This window comes from Pogona vitticeps, chromosome 1, assembly GCF_051106095.1.
Source record: "Pogona vitticeps strain Pit_001003342236 chromosome 1, PviZW2.1, whole genome shotgun sequence".
NCBI classification, from domain to species: domain Eukaryota; kingdom Metazoa; phylum Chordata; class Lepidosauria; order Squamata; family Agamidae; genus Pogona; species Pogona vitticeps.
In genome coordinates, this window is record NC_135783.1 from 48534761 (window position 1) to 48556965 (window position 22205).

The window sequence follows — 22205 nt, forward strand, 5'->3', positions numbered from 1 at the left end:
GCGCACTACGTTCTTTCGGCGGCTCTGCCCGGCTCGGGAGTCTTCCCTTCTTGCCCTGTGCCTGGTTGCCCCGGGCAACGGCACCTTTCCTCTTTCTTTTTTCCCCCCCACCCCCTCTCCCTCCCGAGTCCCCGCTTCTGGCGCCCCAACCCCCGCCCGTCTTTCATCATGTCTTGGGACCCCGTGAACACCCTCTGCGAGCAACTGGTGAAGGCGGTCACGGTGATGATGGACCCGGCCTCCACCCAGCGCTACCGTCTGGAGGCCTTAAAGGTGCCGCCGGGATGGGGAATGGCGGGGCTTTCCCAAGCCGATCTTTCCCGTGGGTTATGATCTGGAGGGAGCGGGAGTTGGGTTGGGTTGGCGGGAGCCCCTCCGGCCGGGCTCGAACCCGGAACACGTGGAAGGAGGGAAAGACACGTGGCCCGCAGCCTCCCTGTTGTTATCCCTGCTCTTTGAGAACTTCATCGCCTCTGCCCATAGCGGAGCAACACCGCCTCGGAGCCGTTTGTGAAAGAACAGACTTTCAGAAGCAGGTTCGGGGGTGGAGGGTGGAGGCCTTGGGCTGGCTGGATCCCGACCCCTCACCCCGTTCCACGTGCTTGCTGGTTGGCTCCATAGCAGAGTGATCCGTCCACGTGGCTGGCTTCCTGGCCTCGGTTGGGGAAAGAGGGGGGGATCGGGAGCCCAAAGCCACTAGCTCGGACCGCCCCTTGAGCATGATGCCCCCCCCTCTGCACGCAAAGCCTGGACTTATTTGTATGTTGTCCAGCACCCACCTGGTATGGCCACTAGCTCTGCTGGCTGCTGGGATTCTGGGAGTTATAGGCCAAAAAAGCAACTTTTCCAACCTCTTAGGGGACATTGAAGTTGGGGATAAGACAGATGCAACGGGAAAGCATAAGGCTTGCCGGGGCACCACCTCCTTGCCAGGCTCAGCTGCACAAAACAAAAAGATGTAGAGGTGGAAATAATTGTTACATGTCAGTGGCAGGTAAAGTTGGGCTTGATGAATTTCTGCGTAAATGCCTCTTCTGTTATATATGGAGGAGGGCCTTACCAGAAAGATGGGTGGCGGTGCAAACACAGATAATGTAAGAAATATTTATTTATTAGGTAAGGTATTTAGATTAGCAGATGAAGTGTTCCTGTTTCAGAAAGACATTGTTCTGGAGAGGTTTTGTCTTTTGTAGATGACATTAAACCAGAAAAGGAAACATATAGGAACCAGCCTACAATCAGCTGATGAGAAGGGACAAGGGAAAGGGAGTGAAGAGACCCAGTGGAACATGTATTTGCATACAATAAAGACAACAGTGAGGGAATCTTCGAAGATTAGAAATTTTTGAGGGAGACATTAAAGGAGTCTTTAATATAAGGTGTATAACAGTGTGAGACAATTTTGAATTCTGTTTTTCCTTGCCCTAATAAAATGTTTACACATCATATATTTGATTAAAAGGAATATTTTCTTCTTGTTTTCAGTTCTGTGAAGAGTTTAAAGAAAAGAGTCCAGTATGTGTTCCCTGTGGTTTGAAACTGGCAGAGAAAACCCAGATCGCTATTGTCAGGCACTTTGGTCTTCAGATCCTGGAACATGTGGTGAAGTAAGGAAGATGAACCACTGTAATTTTCAGACTACCTATCGTCTGTCACAATTGCTCCCTCTCATTACTATTAATTTTGTGGTTTATGGCAAAGGAAAGACATCTTGCCATTTCCATGAAAAGGAATCTCAAAGAAGGAACATATATAGCAGTTTTTTGTTAATGGAGTGATTTCTTGGTTGAATTATCTAGCCGTCATATCTCCCCTCTGTTGTCAGTAAACCTGGTGCTTTCTTATTCTTTTTGTGCGTGTAGTATTGACTCTCCCCAAGACTGTTCTTGCTTAGGCTACCAGCTTCTGGTTGATTAGGCCACTCGGTAATTATATGGCACAGACTGTTTTCAGAAGGGACTACATGTCCTCACCCCATGCGGAAGAGCCTTGTTGGATCAGACCAGAAATGATATCTCCTCAAGGGAATCACATGCCTATTAGAAGTCCATAAGTAGGCCACATTGCCCTTTCCCTGCTGACGCCACCCAGCATCTGGTTTATTGTAATAACATATAAACTTAGTACCTCTTTTAAACTATTTTGGTAGATAGCTGTTAATACAACTCTACTTCCTGAACTCATCTATACCCCTTTAAAATCTATCCAGGTTTATGAGTGACACTGTAAATTATGGTGTGAATGTATTCATAATATATTATATTAAAAAGAGTTTTTACTTTTGTGTGGTTTTAATTTATTGCTAATAAGCTGAGTTGAGTGATGCACATTGTAGTATTAGAGGAGCAGAAGAAACCACTCAGTTCATTTTTTGTTATAGCATCAATAATTTTAGAATTCTATATTGCGTTCCTTCATCTACTGCAGTCTTACAGTAGATATGAGAGTAAGGCTCACTGAACTCATTACTTGCAGTAGCAGTATCATCATGGTATATTTACTAGTGTAAAATCAAATTGATGGGTTTGTGTTTTGTTGGGTAGATTCCGATGGAATACTATGGCTCGGCTGGAGAAAGTCTATTTGAAGAACAATGTGATGGGGCTTATATCTAATGTGAGTTGAATTTCAGATTAAATTGCTACACTATTATTTAGTAGTAAAATGTTCTCCAGTGTCACCATTGTAAGGCAGACTTCACTTTAGTTCTGAATTGCAGCCTACCTGCTTTGTACAAAAATGTACAAAAATGCTCTACTGATTTCAATTTTCCTACCTATGTGATGGAGAAAAGCCCTCTATTCACCCAGTGAAAGGACAAGAAAAGACCTCTAATCACCCAGTGAAAGGACAAAAGCTATGCTTGTGATGTACATAAGGAAGGAATGGAGCTTGGGTCTTATCTCTGGGGCAGGTTTCAGTAATATTGCTATTATTTCTGTAGAAAAAAAGTGTATTATACTGTAGAGGGAAACTATGAAATTCAGACTTTTCTTAGGTTTGTTGATCTGTCTGGCTTGACATTTATTTTTAGTACCATAGTAGTTACAGTGGTGCCTCGCATAGCGACGATAATCGGTGCAGCAAAAATCGCTGCAAAGCGATTTCGTCACTATGTGATATTAAAAAGCCCATAGGAATGCATTGAAACCCCTTCAATGCGTTCCTATGGGCTTCAGACTCACCTTTAAGCGAAAATCCTCCATACGGCAGCCATTTTCGCTGCCCGGTAAGCGAGGAATCCGTCCCAGAAAACAGCGGGCGGCCATTTTTTTTAACCCGGCGGCCATTTTGGAACTGCCGATCAGCTGTTAAAAAATCATCGCTTTGCGATGATCGGTAAGCGAAACAGGGTACCGATCATCGCAAAGCGATTTTTCCCCATTTAAAACATTGCAATGCGATTGCAAAAGCGATCGCAAAAAGTTCACTGGTATGCGATTTCCTCGTTAAACGGGGCACCCATTAAGCAAGGCACCATTGTATTTAAGTTCCCTTGTAATGGCAGACCAGGATGGTGCTCTTACATTTAAAACATTGCAATGAGATCGCAAAAGCGATCGCAAAAAGTTCGCTGGTATGCGATTTCATCCTTAAACGGGGCACCCGTTAAGCGAGGCACCATTGTATTTAAGTTCCCTTGTGATGGCAGACCAGGATGGTGCTCTTACACAATTTCATTTGAAGGTGGAATTTGTCCTAATATGTCTCTGTGTTCAGCTTTGTAAGCGATGGAATCTGTACATCTAGTATCTTCCACAATGTAATTCTTCAGTTTTTCATTCACAGGGTACACAGAATATCTTAGAGGAAGAAAGTCACATTAAGGATGTTCTTTCTCGCATAGTAGTGGAGATGATCAAGCGTGAGTGGCCCCAGCACTGGCCTGATATGTTAAAGGAGCTGGATACACTTTCCAAACAAGGGGTATGACTTGCATCTTAAATTCAAGCTACAGCCTCTTTTCAGGACTTGTTTCCTTGGGAGGTATTTGTATCAAAGTATGCATATATCATATGTACAAACATTCTCCAAAGATTTCAGAGCTATTTCTGTGCTCATATTGTTTGTGTCTCTTCTTTGTTTTAATGATAGGAGACTCAGACAGAGTTGGTCATGTTTATACTTCTGCGCTTGGCAGAAGATGTGGTGACCTTCCAGACATTGCCAGCCCAACGAAGACGGGACATCCAGCAAACTCTCACACAGAACATGGATAAGGTCTTTAGCTTCTTGCTCAACACCTTGCAGCAGAATGTTAACAAATACAGACGTATGGTAAGAGTCTCCTTGTTTGTTTAATTAAGACTGTGTATCCCTAGGTTTTCAAGTCTGACAAGGATGTGACATCTCTTGCTACACTTTAGATTTTTGCTGGGAGAAAATGACTAATTTGAGGTTTTGCTCAGAAACACTTGAGGTTATATCATTCATTATCAGTAGTCTTTTGAGTTGTTGGTGAATCATTTAGCTGTAGAAGACACGCTGTTGATTTGCTGATGCCTCTGCATCAGTTTCTGGGGTCGACCAAAGCCTCTGTGAAGTCTCTTTTGTCTATGAAATAGACATGCTGTTACCTTCCTAAGGCATGGATACCCTAAATATTAATTATTCTAAAGGAGCAAAATGCAAAGTGTTCAAATCAAGTTCTCATTTGAAACATAGTTTCTAGGAGACAGAGAAAAAGGGAAACCCATGGACATGATAAATCTATAGGCAGAAAGGTAGACTGAACTGATTTTTTAAAAAATATGTATGAATAGATGCCTACGTTTGGAAGCACAAGTTTATTTCTAATTATAGATTCCTCCTAATTAATGAGATTGGTGTCCCAGAACCAAGGTGCTTTCTCCCACCAGTTTTCATATTGTTTTGAGGTATTTCTGTGGAACAATATTTGAAGATTGATGTTTCTGCAAGTAGCTTTGTGGAGGTTAGGTAACTGAGTTGATCTGTGTGAAAAGGTCCTTATGTCTATAATATATTGTGATCCAACTATGGAAATAATAGCATGTAAAGTTTTCAAGATAAACTCATAGGGAGACTCTTGTGGTTTATCCATAAAGAAGAGAACTGCTTGGTTTTATTATCTGGAGCTTAAGAACAAACCTGCATTTATAAAATAGTTTGATTGTATTGAATGGTGTGTTGTTAGGGATATACAGATAGGACTGCAAATTTGGGATATTATCATTCTAGCTTTATAAGATCTATTAGCAAGTATGTCACATCAGAGCATTGATCTAATTCAATAAAATATCTGCAGCAAACAAATAATTATTTCTGTTTTTAGGCAGTTATTAAAGACAGAGATTTCCATTGTATCTTGAATATTTGGGCACTGTGTTTAACATAGAATTTCAAGGCTTTTCATAACTGACCAAAAGAAAGAATTCTAGTGGATATTTTTTGGGGGGGTGACATATTTGATGTCTATGAAATATTTAATAAATTGAATTGTTGCTGGGACAGTCAAATCAAAAAACATGACTGGAATTGAAACACATCGTGACTTTGTTTTTGGAAACTAGGTGCTTTTAATACAGTATTTAATATTAAGAATGGGAGAACTTATTGTTATAGTCAGATGTATGACATACGTATTCATAAAATATGTTACCTGCATTAATAGAGAATTCCATGGGTTGGCTGTTTGAAATTTTGGATCATTTTATCTCTGAGAGAATCCTTTGGTGTTGTAGAAGAAAGATCTGTGACATTCAAAAGTTGTATATGTAAAATAGAGTCCTGGTCATATGTTGATTTCATCACACTCGTCCTTATTGTGCATCTTTCCAACTACATTTGTATTTTTTATGTGCTATAATTTTATGACACACTTCTGAAATATAGTGTGTCAAGTGCAGACCTAAGTTTTCTGTGTACTGTATACAGTGGTGCCTCGCTTTACGATTGCCCCGCATTACGACAAATTCGCTTTATGATGAACTTTTTGCGATCGCAAAACGATGGTCTAAATGGGGGAATTTCGCTTTGCGATGATCAGTTCCCTGCTTCGGGAACCGATTCTTTGCAAAACGACGTTTTTCTAACAGCTGATTGGCGGTTTCAAAGTGGTCGCCGGGTAATTAAAATGGCTCCCCGCTGTGTTTAGGGACAGATTCCTCGCTATACTGGCAGTGAAAATGGCCGCCGTATAGAGGATCTTCGCTGGACGGTGAGTTTTTACCCCATTGGAACACATTGAACGGGTTTCAGTGCGTTTTAATGGGGTTTTTTATTTCGCTTTACGATGTTTTCGCTTAACGGCGATTTTCCTGGAACGGATTATCGTCATTAAGCGAGGCACCACTGTATATGCAAACTTGTTCTGTCAGAGCTAACAGTTCTACTGTTTATACATTCCAGAATGGAGGAGGGGTGATATATATTTTGGCATGCTCTGTTAGCTCTGTATCTGATCATTCAAATACGCAATTTACCCTTTAAAACAAATACAGTTTATATCTATAAATTATGTATCTATTTAGTATAGTGAACCTGGGTGTATTTCATGGAAGAAACATTTATTGAAATATCCCGTGGCTATGTTGCCTATAATAAGCAGTGGACTGGAAGTAAATTGTGTGTAACCTGAAGTGCTGCTGAAGTGTCCACTCCAGTAGCTCATTCATTCTTTATTCTATGTTCCAGAAAATGGATGCATCTCAAGAACTAAAAGTAAGTAGATGAGAAGGTCAACAATCTATTCCATTACTTTTCTCTGCTGTCTGTTTTAGTCACTCATATATTTGATTTATTAGTTTCTTATAACAAATTGGACTGAAGATGACTTAAGTAAATGCTAACTACAAATCCAGTCCACACCATGTGTGTTATTCAACTAAATTTTTTAGTTGTTCCTTCAAGAGAAAACAGAATCCTGAGGAGCCTGTAAGCTAACAGCTGGGGCATCAAGCAGGGCTCCCTCAGCTCTGCTTTCTAAGCTTGGTCTTCTAAGAGGGACTGGAGCCACAGTAAAACAGTTCCTCCGTCCCATCCCATCTCAGAGAGAGAATCCAGAAGGATATAACGGTTGGTGGTCTTGAGAGCTGGTAGGAAATCCAAACAGGAACATACTCCCTCATCTAGTTCCTGATGTAGATTGTCCATCAAGACAATCAAAGTTGTCTCCAACCAAAAGGCAGGCCTGAAGCTGGTTTGAAGTGAATCTAAATAAGCTGTCTCAACCAGGAATTCCTGGAGCTGTGAAGCCACAACTTGGGTATTTTCAGAAGATTGCTCCAACTTTTTCTTCCATTTAGTGTCTCTTTCTGTAAGTGAAACAAGTTTCTCATAGAGTGGTTGCCTCAGAGCAAAAAAGGATAACATTTTAAGTTTATTTTTTAATCTTTCTATGCTTATATGCGCTACGATCAGTTGGCAGTAGTGCCAGATTATTACTGGTTATTGGTGACTGTGAAGCTAATAACAGGATCATTTGTTGTCTGATCTTTCAATCACTGTTTCTCCACAGGCACAAGCAAATTGTCGAGTAGGGATCGCAGCTCTCAATACTCTGGCTGGCTACATTGACTGGGTGGCTATGAGCCACATTACGGCAGATAACTGCAAGCTCCTAGAAATGCTGTGCTTGCTCTTGAATGAGCCAGAACTTCAAGTGGGAGCAGCAGAGTGCCTCCTGATTGTAGTCAGCAGGAAAGTGAGTGTCTCTTTGTCGCCTTTATGAATAGATTTCATGCATGACATTTCATGCATAAATATAGAACAGGACTGAGCACTGTAAGGCCATAAAGGATTTTCCTCTTCATCTCCATTCCTCTGGACTCTTCCTGTTTGGCAATTTATATAGGGGGTTGCTATTCAGGGAGAAGGATTTCTCTAGAGTGTGATAGTCTTGACTATCCTTTGCCTGCCCTTCAACGGCTGGATGACTCCCATTACTATAACTCTTGTCTGCTGTTCCGCATTGTCCTGTGTGATAGCACAACAGGTGGAGAAAAATGTGGAATGTAGAATTAATCATTAATATGGTTTGCATTTCCTGTATTAGCAACAGCTAATAAACTTGCAACTTCTGGTTGATGTTGCATGTATCATGACAAAGATTTAATTTTCTCTCTGTGTAGGGGAAGCTGGATGACCGCAAGCCCTTGATGGTTTTGTTTGGGGATGTTGCCATGCACTACATTCTTTCAGCTGCTCAGTGAGTATTACGCTCTGCTGCTGTGGGGACATTATGGCTTTTTAATGGAAACTACAGTAGTTCTTATGTTTTTTCACAAGCAACATGTGGGTCTTATGTTTCATAGCCCCTAGATAGACATTGTCATATGTTTGGCTCAAGGAATTTTTTTCACAAGAAATATCTTGGTCTTGTGATATTTAGGTCTTAGTTGACCATTGTTGTACTTTCTGGGTGGGCAGAGCTCAAGGCATACATCATAAAATAAACTTCACATCTAGGCATTCCTTTGCTTTAAAAAGTATGATAAACTCACTTTTTCAACTCTCTGAGACTTTATCTCTCCTTCATATCCTTGTTCTTATTAGGTAAAGCCAAATTTGGAAAATTTAATATTTTAGAAGTATTTATTGTAAACCCTTTTTAATACTTTGATTTATATGGAGCTTGAAGCTTTAGGCTTCTTTCAGTAGACTTGGAAGTATTCTATGATGACCTGTGTGTGAGAACAAGATCCTTTTCTCCTATTGTTCATGAAATCAGGAAGATTTTTCCAGTGGGGAGAGTATACTGTTATACGCCATTAAGTTGCTTTTAATTTATGATGATACTGGGAGTTAGTGAGCTCCAGAAAATCCTATTATTAACAGCCATTTGTCAGCCACTGAAGAAAACAGGGAAGGTTCAGAACTGCAACAGGCAGAACTTGACTAAATAAGGTTTCTTGCGGAATTCTGATGCTACTTTAATTGACAGATATTAAAGTCCTTTGCTTAGCTCCACCTACACAGCAGGACTTATATCCTCAACAGTGGCAGATTGCTGCCGAATAAAGGCTTCTTTACTTGATTCTGAGGCGTGTGTGTGGCTCATACAAAATGCTGCAAGGTCATTCATGCTCCAAAATTGTGAAAGGAAGATTTTAATCAGTGGTAGATTGACATAGAATAACTGAGTTGGAAAGGGCCTGTCCAACCCCCTGCTCAATGCAGGAATCCATATCAAAGCAGATCTGACAGATGGTTTTCAATTTTCTCTTGAATGCCTCCAGCGCTGGAGCCCTCACCACCTCCCAAGGTCATTGGTTCCATTGTCATACTGCTTTAACAGTTAGGAAACTTTTCCTGTTATAGAGCCTAAACCTGACTTCTGTATCTTGAGCCCATTATTACGTGTCCTGCATTCTGGGATGATCGAGAACAGATCCTGTCCCTCCTCGCTATGACTACCTGTATGGCAACATTCCTGTTGCATAGGCAGATTTCATCCTACAAGGTTTTTGAGCAGAGGGACTTAATTCACACTTATATTCATCCCTAACTACACTAAGATATGCATGAAGTTTTTAAAAATTCCTTTTCAGGACAGCAGATGGTGAAGGGCTAGTAGAGAAGCACTATGTTTTCTTGAAGAGACTTTGCCAAGTCTTATGCTCTTTGGGGAGCCAGCTGTGTGCATTGGTGGTGAGTTTTTCCATTACGAGGCATTCTTGCAACACTGTTTTTCAGAAGCTGTTATATAATTTTCATTCCCCAGGAGAGAGTGTTGTCTTTCACCATTAGCTGCATTCTAGTAAACCTGGAATAACATTCAAAAAAATCTTGATAGACTTGAACATTGGGCAGAACACAACAGAATGAAATTTAACTTGGATAGGTGTAAAGTTCTACACCTGGGGGGGGGAAACGTGTGCAGTTACTTGACTCATTAATACTATGAATAAGAAGGATCTTGAAATTGTTGTAGATCAAATGCTGAATATGAGCCCATAGTGTGATGTGGCTGCAAAAAAAGGTAAATGCAGGATGCATTAGCAGAAGTCTCCAAATTCCTTGAGGTACTGGTCCCCTGTTACTCAGCACTGGTTAGGCCTCAACTAGAGTTCTGTGTTCTGGATAATGACAAACGAGCAAATTCAGAGGAGGGCAGCAAGTATGATCAGGGGACTGGAAACCAAGCCCTATGAGGAAAATCTGAAAGAAACTGGCTATGCTTAGCCTTGAGAAAACAAAAGGGAGGAGAGATACGAGCAGCTTGGTGTTGGAACAGTGCTAGGTTCCAAATGTTCTTCACCTGCACTTTGCTTCCAACAGGGCGCTGATTCAGATGTGGAAATACCTGCCAACCTTGGAAAATATCTTGAGGCATTTCTAGCCTTCACAACTCACCCAAGTCAGGTAGGTAGGTAAGCTACCCTGAGTTCATAGATCACCCATATATATTGCAAGCCTGTGTGGTTAATGTAAGCACTCTGAATATTTTTTGAAGTTGTGTCACCTTGAGTTAAAGAGAGGTTTTCTTGGAGGCAGAATGGCAGTTAACTTAAACACTCCATACTGAGAATTGTGCTGGTTTGATTTGTTGGGGTAAGCAATGGTATTGTCTATAAAATGCATGTATGAATCTTTGTCCTTTCCTTCTCTAAAACTCTGGAAAGTGAAGTGGTGTGTACTTCTGTGCCATCCACCATTCATTAAAGTCTTGTTTGCAATGATAGCAAATGATATTGTCTCAATTGAACAGAAGTTTTCCTCACTTCTTGTTTTGACATATGTGCACTTGAAGTGTTCTTTTTTGGTTTCATTTGAGCTTTTGAGTATTTATCTATGCTTGTTGAGTGGTCACTGGGCCATCATTCTCATTTTGACTTCAGAATGTTTTGTTTGTTTTTTCTTATACAGATTCCTGGCTTAATAAATTGTTTCCTTTTTTTCTTCTTCTAGTTTTTACGCTCCTCAACTCAGATCACATGGGGAGCTCTTCTTCGACATGAAGTCCTGTCACGTGATCCTGTGTTGCTGGCTATTATCCCAAATTATTTGAGGGCATCTATGACAAATTTAGTGAAGGTATATTCCTGAGAGTCTTTTTGTTAACAACATGATAATATATCAGTATATAAAATACAACATGGTTTTCAGAGTCTGAGACAGAGAGATTTGAAAGACTGCCAGGAGAGTGATCACCTAAGCATTTATGTTGATTGTGGGTGATTTGGATTAGAGAGCAGGGGCCTGTCCAATCTGTGTAATACATGAGATTATGTGATCGACCTACTGTGTGTTGATTGCCCCTGTCATAGGCCCAAAGAAAAGCCTTCTATTTCTGTCAAAAGAATTGTTTTTCTTTCATAAACTGTAAGGAGACGCTCTTAAACATTTTGATTATTTTAATTTATTCTGCAAGTAAACATGAAGAAATCACTTTAAGACCATATTTTTATTCTAATGCATTTTAAAAGGCTCAAACAGCTTCAGTATTTTGTTGACCATATTTTACTGTGACGCTAGGGAGAAACCTGTGCAGAATTAGCATTTCTGGCTTCATTCTTGAGTGTCAGAATTTCTTCAGAGTAGGAAATAACATAATGTTTGGTGTTTTCCATCGCTTCATGTACTTTCTTTTTCCAGGTGGGTTTTCCTTCTAAAACAGACAGCCCCAGTTGTGAATATTCTCGCTTTGATTTTGACAGCGATGAAGACTTCAATTGCTTCTTCAATTGTAAGTTTAGTCTTCTTCCCATAAACCCCTCACTTTTGAGGTTAGCTTGACACTTTCTTTGAACTCTTTCATTTGAGTGGCATTAACAAAATCTTGGAATGGGCCAAAAGATGAGTTGGAGCTTGAAAAGTCCATCATGTGCCTCCTACCTAGCTAGTTTCATGGAGGGTAGGTCTGTCATCAGATATTAGCCATGGTAACTAAATGAAGCTGGTTCCAGCAACAGATTGTGAGAGTGCTACCAGGTCCACTCCCTTGCCTCTCATCCTGCATAAGACTGGTTGGCTGGGAGCCCGCAATATTTGTGCTACAGTGACCAGAAATGGTATTGGTATTGCATGCTGCCCAAATGGACATTTGCCAGGCATTGGGGTGGGAGCACAGAGAGCACAAAGGGAAGAGTGGGAGTGGGAAATATGAAAACTGGAAGAGCACAGATCCCTCAGGAGGAGCAGGTGGGTGGGGGAGATTGGAGTATACAGAGAAGATGTCGACACAGGAGGAGGGAACAACTGGATATTGAAGAAAGAAGAGATTGGAATGCAAGAAGTTTGTACCAGGAAATTAAAGCAGGAGGGTGGGGAAGGCTGTAACACTGAAGAAAAGAAGAGAGAGGCAGCATGAGGTGGGAGTATGGAAAGCTCTCACTTGACAAGAAGTGTCAAGAGGGGCGAGAGAAATACGAGTGCAGAACACCTGGAGAGGGAGGGATTGGACTCCAGTCCTGTCTGTGGAAGAGTCACCAGCCCTGGCCAAGAGACCCCTATATACAAGACCCCTGCATGTGCCAGTGGCCCCGAGGCAGGGGGAAGAGGCTTTATGAGTGAGATGCCCAACCCAGCATCAACAGGAGGGAAATAGTGGAGTGGAGAGGTTGTCACATGGGCAGAGGGCTGGCGGGGGGAGCAAAAGCTGGCTGGGGGGGCATTCAGATTCCCAGCAGGGAGAGACTACCAACTGATATCAGACAGGCCTCCAGTGGGCCCCAGGAAACATTCTGTAACATACTACCCACAGCGCTGTGGGATCATAAACTTAATTGGATACCTAGGTGAAGTGCCAACTTTGAACAGTGCTTAGGTGAAGGGAGGCCAGCATCCTACAGTGCTTATCCAGAAGAACAGCTGCCTCCCAGCAACACTTGCCTTGAAGGAATGCCATGTTTTAGTGCTACTTACTTGAGGGGAAGGCCAAGTGTGTGTGACATTTACAAGAGACAGGAGCACTCCCATATGTGAACAGAGGATCTGATCCTGCCAGGACATACAAGCGAGGTAGCTACAGTCCTATATAGAGCAACCATTCTCAATGGGGGCCAAATGACCCTCTGAAGGGCACTGGTATATTTGAAGGGGGCCACAGACTGGAAACAATTCTTCACATCCCACCTTGTAAGGTTAGTTATGCAATATATACAACCCTGATTCAGCCTATATTTCTTTCATATTATTTTTATGGCTGTAGCCAAAAAAGGCTGAGAATGGTTGCTATAGAGGCTTATCCTCTTGGCAGTAGGAAAATATCACCACCTTTCTGCCTGTCTCTTTGGTGTCTGAGGGGAGAGGATGCTAGGGAATGGGGTGGAGATAGTTCACAAATTAGCTTGGAGCAGCAAAACTATCCATTAGTTGTCAGTTGACCTGGCAAATCCAGTGTTCCAGAGCCTCTGTGCATGTTGGAGGGAACTTATGACATCCCTTTTCCTATAGAAGGGATAAAATGAATATCACATGATTGAAGGCAGGAGGGGGGAAAGGCTGTTACTTTCATGTCTTTCTTGTGGGTCTGTCTGGCCACATATGTTTGACTTGGTAGACTTCTAGTATAGTCCAGCAGTGAGTTTTTCTTTCTCCTCTATTAGTGATGTATTTCAGAAGCACAAATCCAATTTAATCCTTACCACAACTATATATCGTATTTAGTTGTGCTAACACATGCGTTAGAAAAAATACAAGAATTTTCAAAATGGTTCTTGGAGCTCATCTTTCACAACATTTGTATGGTAGCAGTAGGTTTTAGAAAAAAAATTCTATTGATCCAAAACAACAGTTTTTACAAAAGGCAGGCGGATGAATAAGCTGTAGGCATATGCAGTAGACAAAATACAAGAATTTAAGTATAATTTTTTTTCTGAACCTAGACTGTGCATGTGGGGTACCCTAATATGGGGGCTGTTTACTGACATTTGCAACAAGAGATTCCAGTTCACAATACAGCTGTTTCATTTCACTTTTCCTTTAATGGCTACCCCTATGCATGCACGTTTTCAGCTGGTGCTACTGTCCACAGCTGTTCTATCCATCTGCAAAGCAATACAGTAATTTTGTTCAAAATCTCCTAATAGCTTAATGGACAATCTTTGTGCAGGAGTCTTTCAGTTTTGTCTATAAATATATAGTCAAGTGTGAGAGAGGTGCTGTCTGTAGGTTAATTTTAGTATAATTTCTCCTATTTGTTGTGAAGTTGTTTTTAACGAGAGGAAACAGATGCATATCACTGAAGGTGTGTGAAGGTTGTACACAGATAAGACTTCCATTTGATTACTTGGTCATACCTGTGAGTCATTTGGGTATAAAATTACTCTATGGTGTAATTTGCCTGATTTTAAACACAGGATTCCAGACACGGGCTATCACACCTTGCCAGAGCTTTAACAAAAGTAATTATCTCATATTTTTCTAGCCATATGGGGTCTGCATCACTTATGACTTGGGTAAGAGTGTCTAAGACGTTTGGTGGTGCTGTCCGGCTAAAGGTTCCTTAAATGATAGGTGCTGTAGTCTTTCCAACCTTGATACTAGGTATGCTTGTCCCACCTTCATATCAGTGGTGGTCTTAGTGAAGTGATGGTAGGATTTTAAACCATGGTTTCTAAGAGTAGCAATGCATTTCAATGCACCTGTGATGTATTCTCTCAAATAATGCTTTGCTTAGTGCATTAAAAGAGTCACTTGATATGTAGAACAGTCTCCATAGAAGCCCAAGAGAACACATTTTCATTGTGGATTATCAACCTGGTTCACAATGTAATACATTATAATCTAAGACTAAGTAAAAAAAATTCCGTCTTTTTGCCAGCTATGTGATGTAAGACTCAGCAAGCCTGGAGATTTCCTTTTTATTTATAAACAAATATGCTTTATATTTGGGGTGTGTGTGTGTGTTATTTTGTTATTTTATTTTCCACAAGTGTGACTGGGATCATGTGAGACAGATATATTAATTTCATGTGATCTTTTTTACTGATGCTGTTCTGCCTATACTGGTTATTTCAGACTATGCTTTTAATCTGTGATTCATTCATTTGATTACTGGCCTATAGTTTTTCTTCCTGCACTGTTGTAAATATCTAAATATCTTAGTTACAAATGTCTGAGGGTGGTATTAGTGATTTCTTTTCTTGTGTTATGGGACCAGCAGGGAACTTGCAACAGGCCAGAAATCCACTTTTTAAAAGTTCAGAATGGCAAGATTTTTTCCTAAATGTCTCAAATACCTGATAAGTTGCTGAAACTGGAACACTAAACAGTTGCCACCTAGATATCTCTTGCGCCACCCTTTGTGTGGACTGATTGAGCAGGAGCAATACATATTTCCAGATTTGGGATAATATTCTGGGATGAATCCTTTGTTTTTTTCCGAGCCAGCCCATTTGTGTCTAATTTTCTTGGCAGCTTTCCGAGCACAACAGGGAGAAGTCATAAGGATGGCATGCCGACTGGATCCTCGAACAGGCTTCCAGATGGCTGGGGAATGGCTGAAATACCAGCTGTCCACCCCTGTCGAGACTGGACCCATGAACTGTAAGTTACCTTAAAAACTTAATGATGATCAATCAAGATTATTAGCTGAACATTCCCATAAAATAAAACCATTCACTTTACAAATGTAAAATATCTGTAAAATACGTAACGTTGTTCATGCTATAAAATTTTTAAAGAATTTTACTGGGAAAGTCTTCGATGTGGGAAAATAAATTCTGTGCAAGGGAGGCCTTACAGTAGTAATATCTCAGTATTTTCTTTTAATTCCTCTTTACAGCTAAAACCAATGAAGGCCACTGCTCCATCTTTTCCCCTTCCTTTGTACAATGGGACGCTATGACTTTTTTCTTGGAGAGCATCATTAGCCCAATGTTCCGGACCCTGGATAAAGAAGTATGCAGTCCAAACCTGTTGTTTTTTTCTGCCTTTGTTGGTTTGTTGTGACAGCATTACCTCATGAAAACCTAACACCCAGTCTCCACACTAACAGTGTGTGTGTGTGTGTGTGTATATACACACACAGTGGTGCCTCGCTTAACGAGCGCACCGTACAATGACGAAATCACATAGCGATCCCTTTTTTGGGATCGCTAATACGATTGCTCAATGTTTTTTTGATAGGGCAAAATTCGCTTTGCGAAGATCGGTAAGCGTTTCGCTTACCGATCTTCGCAAAACGAAGCCCGACGATCAGCTGTTCGGTGGCCAAAATGGCCGCCGGAAGCCAGGAAATGGCCCAAAATGGCCGCGCGCAGCGTTTTCGCGCCCTCATTAAGCGAGGGAAGGGCACGAAAATGGCTGCCGGCCATTAAGAAGCATCGCTGAACAGTGAGTATTCGGCCTATTTGGAATTCCCTGCCCCTTTCAACGATGCTTCAGCATAGCGAAGGTTAATCCGGAACGGATTAACCTCGCTATGCGAGGCACCACTCTGTGTGTGTGTGTGTGTGTGTGTGTGAGAGAGAGAGAGAGAGAGAGAGAGAGAGAGAGAGAGAAATTTATTTATTTATTTATTTATTTATTGGACTTATATGCCGCCCCATAGCGCTACAAGCACTCTCCGGGCGGTTTACAATTTAATTATACAGGCTACACATTGCCCCCCCAGCAAGCTGGGTACTCATTTTACCGACCTCGGAAGGATGGAAGGCTGAGTCAACCTTGAGCCAGCTACCTGGGATTTGAACCCCAGGTCGTGAGCACAGTTTTAGCTGCAGTACAGCTAAATGTTTCCCAATGTTATAATGTTTCCCAATTAGAAATACTAGTTTGAAGAAAGATTCTGAGTCTTGTAAAGAAATTCAAGAAAAATACAGCCATATAGTGTTTGTTGTTCCATTACTACTCTTAGAAAACCTCAAGTATTTCAGATAATAAACATCCAATTCTTAAATTACTTTTGCTACAGGGATGAAATTACAAAGTCTCTCCCCCCCATGTCTTGGGGTCCTTCATATGTTGGAGGGCAATTAAACTTAAGGATGGGTAGTTCTGCAAGAGCAACTACGCAACTAGGATTACACATGAATTGGGCTTTATCTACAATCAAGTTTGTAGGATTTTTTTTCCAGGAATGGTTTTCCCTGAATACAGTGGAAAATTGAATCTGTTGCAATCATTAGGTTTAGCACTTAATAGCTCAGGAAGAAAAGTGGGACAAAATGCACAAGCAGGAATATATGTTGACATTTTCATATTCAGCCATCATAGTATTGCTGTTTTGTGCTTGTAATTTTGTTATGTTTTAGTGAAGTCATTCTTCTCATAATCACCCACTCGCCTGCCCACTGTCCAGAAGGTATTGAGATGCCATGGAATTAGATAATGTATTGGAATTTGCATATATCAGTCTTTCATTAGGAATGCTGAATTCATGGTATTCAGTAGTTGTTGTGACAGTGAATGCTGAATAATAGGCTAAATTAGTTGGAAAGTCCCAGTAGTTGTGTTGACACTGCTAAATGCTTTGCACAGTCAGGAGATTAAACGCTGTCCAGAAAGACAAACAACAAAGTCTCTTTTACCATGAGCTAAGCATCCAGTACTGCAAACTTTCCTATTGGATTACTTAAGTCATTTCAGCTCTCACCTGTTTATTGAAATACCCCATCTTAAACTGTCTGTATTGTTTTCTGACAAATAATATCTCTTGTGTAAACATGTTAAGAGGCGAAAATGACATTTCTGCAAGTTTGCTAGTTACCAGCCAAGGGTACAGGCAAATAGTCTTATTTGTCTCCCTGAGGAAGCAGGATTGGTATTTTACAAAGCAGAACTGCACTTACAGTTGTTTTCTTATTCTAGGACATCCCTGTGTCTGAGGGGATCGAATTGCTGCAGCTTGTCCTCAGCTATGAAACCAAGGATCCCCTCATCCTATCCTGTGTCCTTTCAAATGTCTCTGCACTATTTCCATTTGTTACATATCGGCCTGAATACTTGCCAGAAGTTCTTTCCAAGGTAAGCAGTTCTGTACTGTTCTCCTTGATAGATTCAGGCTCTCAGGAATGATGTCACACAGATTCTTGACCATGGGCTTTTCATAGAGTAGAAAGTTGTGTGAAAGAGAAGCTCTGGGATGACCAGAGACATCCTAATTATGCTGCCAGGACCACATGCTCTGGGCAGAGCCATCTCACCTGGGACTTGATGTTGGTCTTTTGAAACCAGTTCTCACTCTAGAGATGATTCTGAATCCAGCATTACATCCTGAAGGACAAGTAATGGTTGTGATCAGTTGGACCTGTACATATTTTGTGCATGTTACAACCCTTCTTAAAACAGAAAGATATTACTAACCCTCAACCCCATTTTGGAACTTGTCAGATTGACTACTGTGCTGTAGACTGTACTTGAAGACCACTTAAAAGTATACGCTTCTGACACTGAAGGTTGTAGGGAGGGAAGCTGTTACAGCGTAATCAATTTCGCAGTGGTTTCAGTCCTCATGTGTCTCTCCCTATATGCTTCTCTGTTCTGCCAGGGTAAATGGATTACAAAAGCTCACACTGAAATGAATTTGTTAGTCTTAAAGGTACCATGGGGTAAATTGCTACTCCTGGAAAGCTCCAGGGATAGCGGTTCTCTTACAAAATAAACAAGTGCCCAGTGCTTTTTCATCCCCTTCCCTCCAAAACCATAATTGGGAAGCCCAAAGTAGTCTTCTGCCTACTCTGATTTCAAGTTGGTTTTTTTTAAGGGCCTATAGCATGTCTAAGGAATTGATAAATGGCCTGTACTCACTCCATAAAATTATTTACCTTTGTTTTATAATAATAATCATGTTCTGTCAAGTCAATTCTGACTTATGGTGACCCTTTGCAGAGATAGCTAGGTAGAAACTACTCAAGAGGTTTAGCATTGCCTTATTCTGGGGCAGTGCTAACACTGCAGCTTGCCCATGGCTACACAGACTGGTTCTTCTTGCAAATGGCACAGTGGGGAATTGAACTCCCAAGCTCTGGTTCCACAGCCAGATATCTAAACCACTGAACTATCTGTCCAATCTTAATCTTAGAACTGCAGAGGTGGAAGTTACGCTATGAATCTTTGAATCACACTCTTTTCAGGGAGGCATAGTGGGGAATCAAACTTCCAGTCTCCGGCTGTGCAGCCAGATACCTAAATCACTGAGCTATTAAGCAGTTTATTACCTTTGCTCTACAGATGCAGAATTATGTAGAGGATATACCATGTCCTGAGATCTTACAGTTGCAGTGACAAATATGAACATGTGTGGACAATTTGAATTAAATACTTAGTACTAGAAGATACCTGAATGAGGGTTTTGGTATTAAGAGCCTGAAATATGATCCATACGGAATTCTGTACTGCAGCTTGTCCATTTTCATGCTCAACGATCTATAAATTCTAAAAGCAGAGGAAATGGTAGAATTCCGTTGAACATGTTTACATAGAGAAGCAATGTAAGGTCTGAACCCTTGTCAGAACCCTTGTTTGCTGAAGTCTTGTGTTAAAAACAGAAATACATTGCCTGATAGAATTTCTAGTGGTTCAGCTATTAATTTTTGGGTGATTTTTATAGAGTGCATAACAAAGAACGACACACTGAAGAGTGACTTCTGCTCTTGTTCCCTAGCTTTTTGCCTCTGTTACCTTTGAAGTTGTAGAAGAAAGTAAGGTAAGTTCATTTCAGCTATACAATACTAAAATGTATAGGGGACGGTTCCCAATGTAACTACATAAGAAAGTAGTATCTCACATGATTAAACTAACATTGCTTTGATTCTGAAATGAGGCCAAGCAACTTGGTAGCCAGGTCTGGCTATATTACTGTAGCTGTGGAGTTAGTTTAGACTAGAAGTGAGCATAGTAAAACACTTCATGAATTGCAGTTCCTGCATTAGGCCTCTGTCAAAACAGATTTCAGTACTTCTAATGCATGTTTTTCTGTATTTGCCTCTAGATGCACAGTGTAGCTATTTACATCTGGTTATGTGTTCATAATACAGTCTATTAGAGCATGTAAACTGCACTAGAAGAGTTTATAATAATAAAAAGACTTATCATTTCATGAAGCAGGTGCTAGTAGAAACACTGTACAGTGGTGCCTCACACAACGATGTTAATTGGTTCCAAAAAAATTAACGTTGTGTGAAACATCATTCTGTGAAACACCATTTCCCATAGGAATGCATTGAAAACCGGTTAATCCGTTCCAATTGGAACAGATTGCCGTCTTTAAGTGAAAAAAACCCATAGGAAACATTGTTGAGTGAAACAATGTTTCCTCCATTGGAATGTATTGAAGCCGACTCAATACATTTCAATGGCTTTGCGAAGTCCTTTTTCGCTCCTGTAAAAGTGCCTTACAGTGTTTGGAACAGGTTTTAAATGCTTGCAATCATTAGCCCACCTCCTGAACCCTATGCAAACTTAATTTGATGTTGTTCTGAGTCGTCCTTAATTTTTAGTGATTTTTTGAATTTTCTCTCATTGGAATGTATTGAACTTTCCGTCCAATGCATTCCAATGAGAGAAAATTCAAAAATTCACAAAAAATTAAGGACGACTCAGAACAACACCAAATTAAGTTTGCATAGGGTTCAGGAGGTGGGCTAACGATTGCAAGCATTTAAAACCTGTTCCAAACATTGTAAGGCACTTTTAAATGAGCGAAAAGGGACATCGGAAAAGACTTCAAGAGCACTGAAGCCGGCTTCAGTGCTTTTGAAGCTCTTCCGTTTTTGCTCATTTTTAAGGGTCTTACAATGTTTGGAACAGGTTTTAAATGCTTGCAATCGTTAGCCCACCTCCTGAACCCTATGCAAACTTAATTTGATGTTGTTCTGAGTCGTCCTTAATTTTTAGTGATTTTTTGAATTTTCTCTCATTGGAATGTATTGAACTTTCCGTCCAATGCATTCCAATGAGAGAAAATTCAAAAATTCACAAAAAATTAAGGACGACTCAGAACAACACCAAATTAAGTTTGCATAGGGTTCAGGAGGTGGGCTAACGATTGCAAGCATTTAAAACCTGTTCCAAACATTGTAAGACCCTTAAAAATGAGCAAAAACGGAAGAGCTTCAAAAGCACTGAAGCCGGCTTCAGTGCTCTTGAAGTCTTTTCCGATGTCCCTTTTCGCTCATTTAAAAGTGCCTTACAATGTTTGGAACAGGTTTTAAATGCTTGCAATCGTTAGCCCACCTCCTGAACCCTATGCAAACTTAATTTGGTGTTGTTCTGAGTCGTCCTTAATTTTTGGTGATTTTTTGTTTTCCCTATTTAAATGCATTGAACTGTCCATTCAATTGATTTAAATGGGGAAAATAAAAAAATCACCAAAAATTAATGAAGACTCAGAACAAAACCAAATTAAGTTTGCACATGTTTCACAAGGTGCACTATGGAATCCAAGCATTTAAAACAGGTTTCAAACATTTTAAGACACTTTTAAATGAGCAAAAAGGGACATCGTTAAGTGAAATTCCCCCATAGAGAACATCGTTAAACGATGGGGGAAATTCCTCAAAAAAACCCATCGCTGTGTGAATTCATCGTTGTATGAAGCAATCGTTGTGCGAGGCACCACTGTATTTGGAATCCTGTTGGTGTTCCTGTAAAGTATGGGTGACCATCAATTAGCCATGGCAGCGTACATGTACTTGGAACATCGATAGGATTCTGGCCTGCATTTGTTATTGAATGCAGGATTCAATTTCCTATGAATATCAGTGTCCTTTTTTAAAGCATGTCTTCAGCACAATCCAGAGTAAGTTGTTACACAATGTGGCTATGTAGATATGTTTTATAATCTCAGACATTTGGTGAGGCAGGATTAACAAATTGCTAGAGATCATAGGAAAGGGTTAAATACTCTGTCAATATTCCCTCTAATTCTCAGGAGTGCTGTATGGCAGCTCTGCCCCCTGCAGGTGGGATTCCTGTCACAACCGGAAGCCAGTTGGCCAAGACACTAAATTGGCTGCATGTGCCTGATGAAGCGCTGTGTGCTTGCTTGTCCACATGCCTTGGAGGGAATATTATACCCTGACGTTCTTTGTTCCTTCCTGTTACTAGCAAAAGCAGAATACAGATGTATTTCTGTTCCATCTTGACCTAAAGTCATCAGATGTCTGCTGTTATTAAAGGTTTGGGTAGCAGGTTTCATAGAAATAAATCTATCTCATTGGGACTCTCTAGGGTTCCTTGCCATGGACATTTGAAGGATTACCATTTTTAAGTGGGCTTTTGAGCTTTCCGGCTGTGACAGTAATGGGGGCAGGGGGCCTTCAGTGTTTATGAGGGTAGACAGCATGCTGAGACATTCT

At 40.8% G+C, this 22205-nt stretch overlaps 1 protein-coding gene across 3 annotated transcripts in view; it reads left to right on the plus strand.

The window, feature by feature from the left end:
- Nucleotides 1–15: 15 nt before the first annotated feature.
- Nucleotides 16–22205, plus strand: part of XPO5 (exportin 5) — a 62774-nt gene continuing 40584 nt past the window's right edge. For all 3 annotated transcript variants that reach the window (XR_013540435.1, XM_020811785.3, XM_020811786.3), the window contains exons 1-16: nt 16–273; nt 1486–1607; nt 2544–2616; nt 3790–3927; nt 4096–4278; nt 6655–6681; nt 7478–7663; nt 8091–8167; nt 9510–9609; nt 10240–10323; nt 10870–10995; nt 11557–11647; nt 15322–15450; nt 15689–15804; nt 17716–17871; nt 19511–19552. Coding sequence is in view for 2 of the 3 variants with exons in the window: in XM_020811785.3 (XP_020667444.3) it covers nt 169–273; nt 1486–1607; nt 2544–2616; nt 3790–3927; nt 4096–4278; nt 6655–6681; nt 7478–7663; nt 8091–8167; nt 9510–9609; nt 10240–10323; nt 10870–10995; nt 11557–11647; nt 15322–15450; nt 15689–15804; nt 17716–17871; nt 19511–19552 (1755 nt within the window). In the remaining variant the exon portion in view is untranslated. The remainder of the gene's footprint in view (nt 274–1485; nt 1608–2543; nt 2617–3789; nt 3928–4095; nt 4279–6654; nt 6682–7477; nt 7664–8090; nt 8168–9509; nt 9610–10239; nt 10324–10869; nt 10996–11556; nt 11648–15321; nt 15451–15688; nt 15805–17715; nt 17872–19510; nt 19553–22205) is intronic.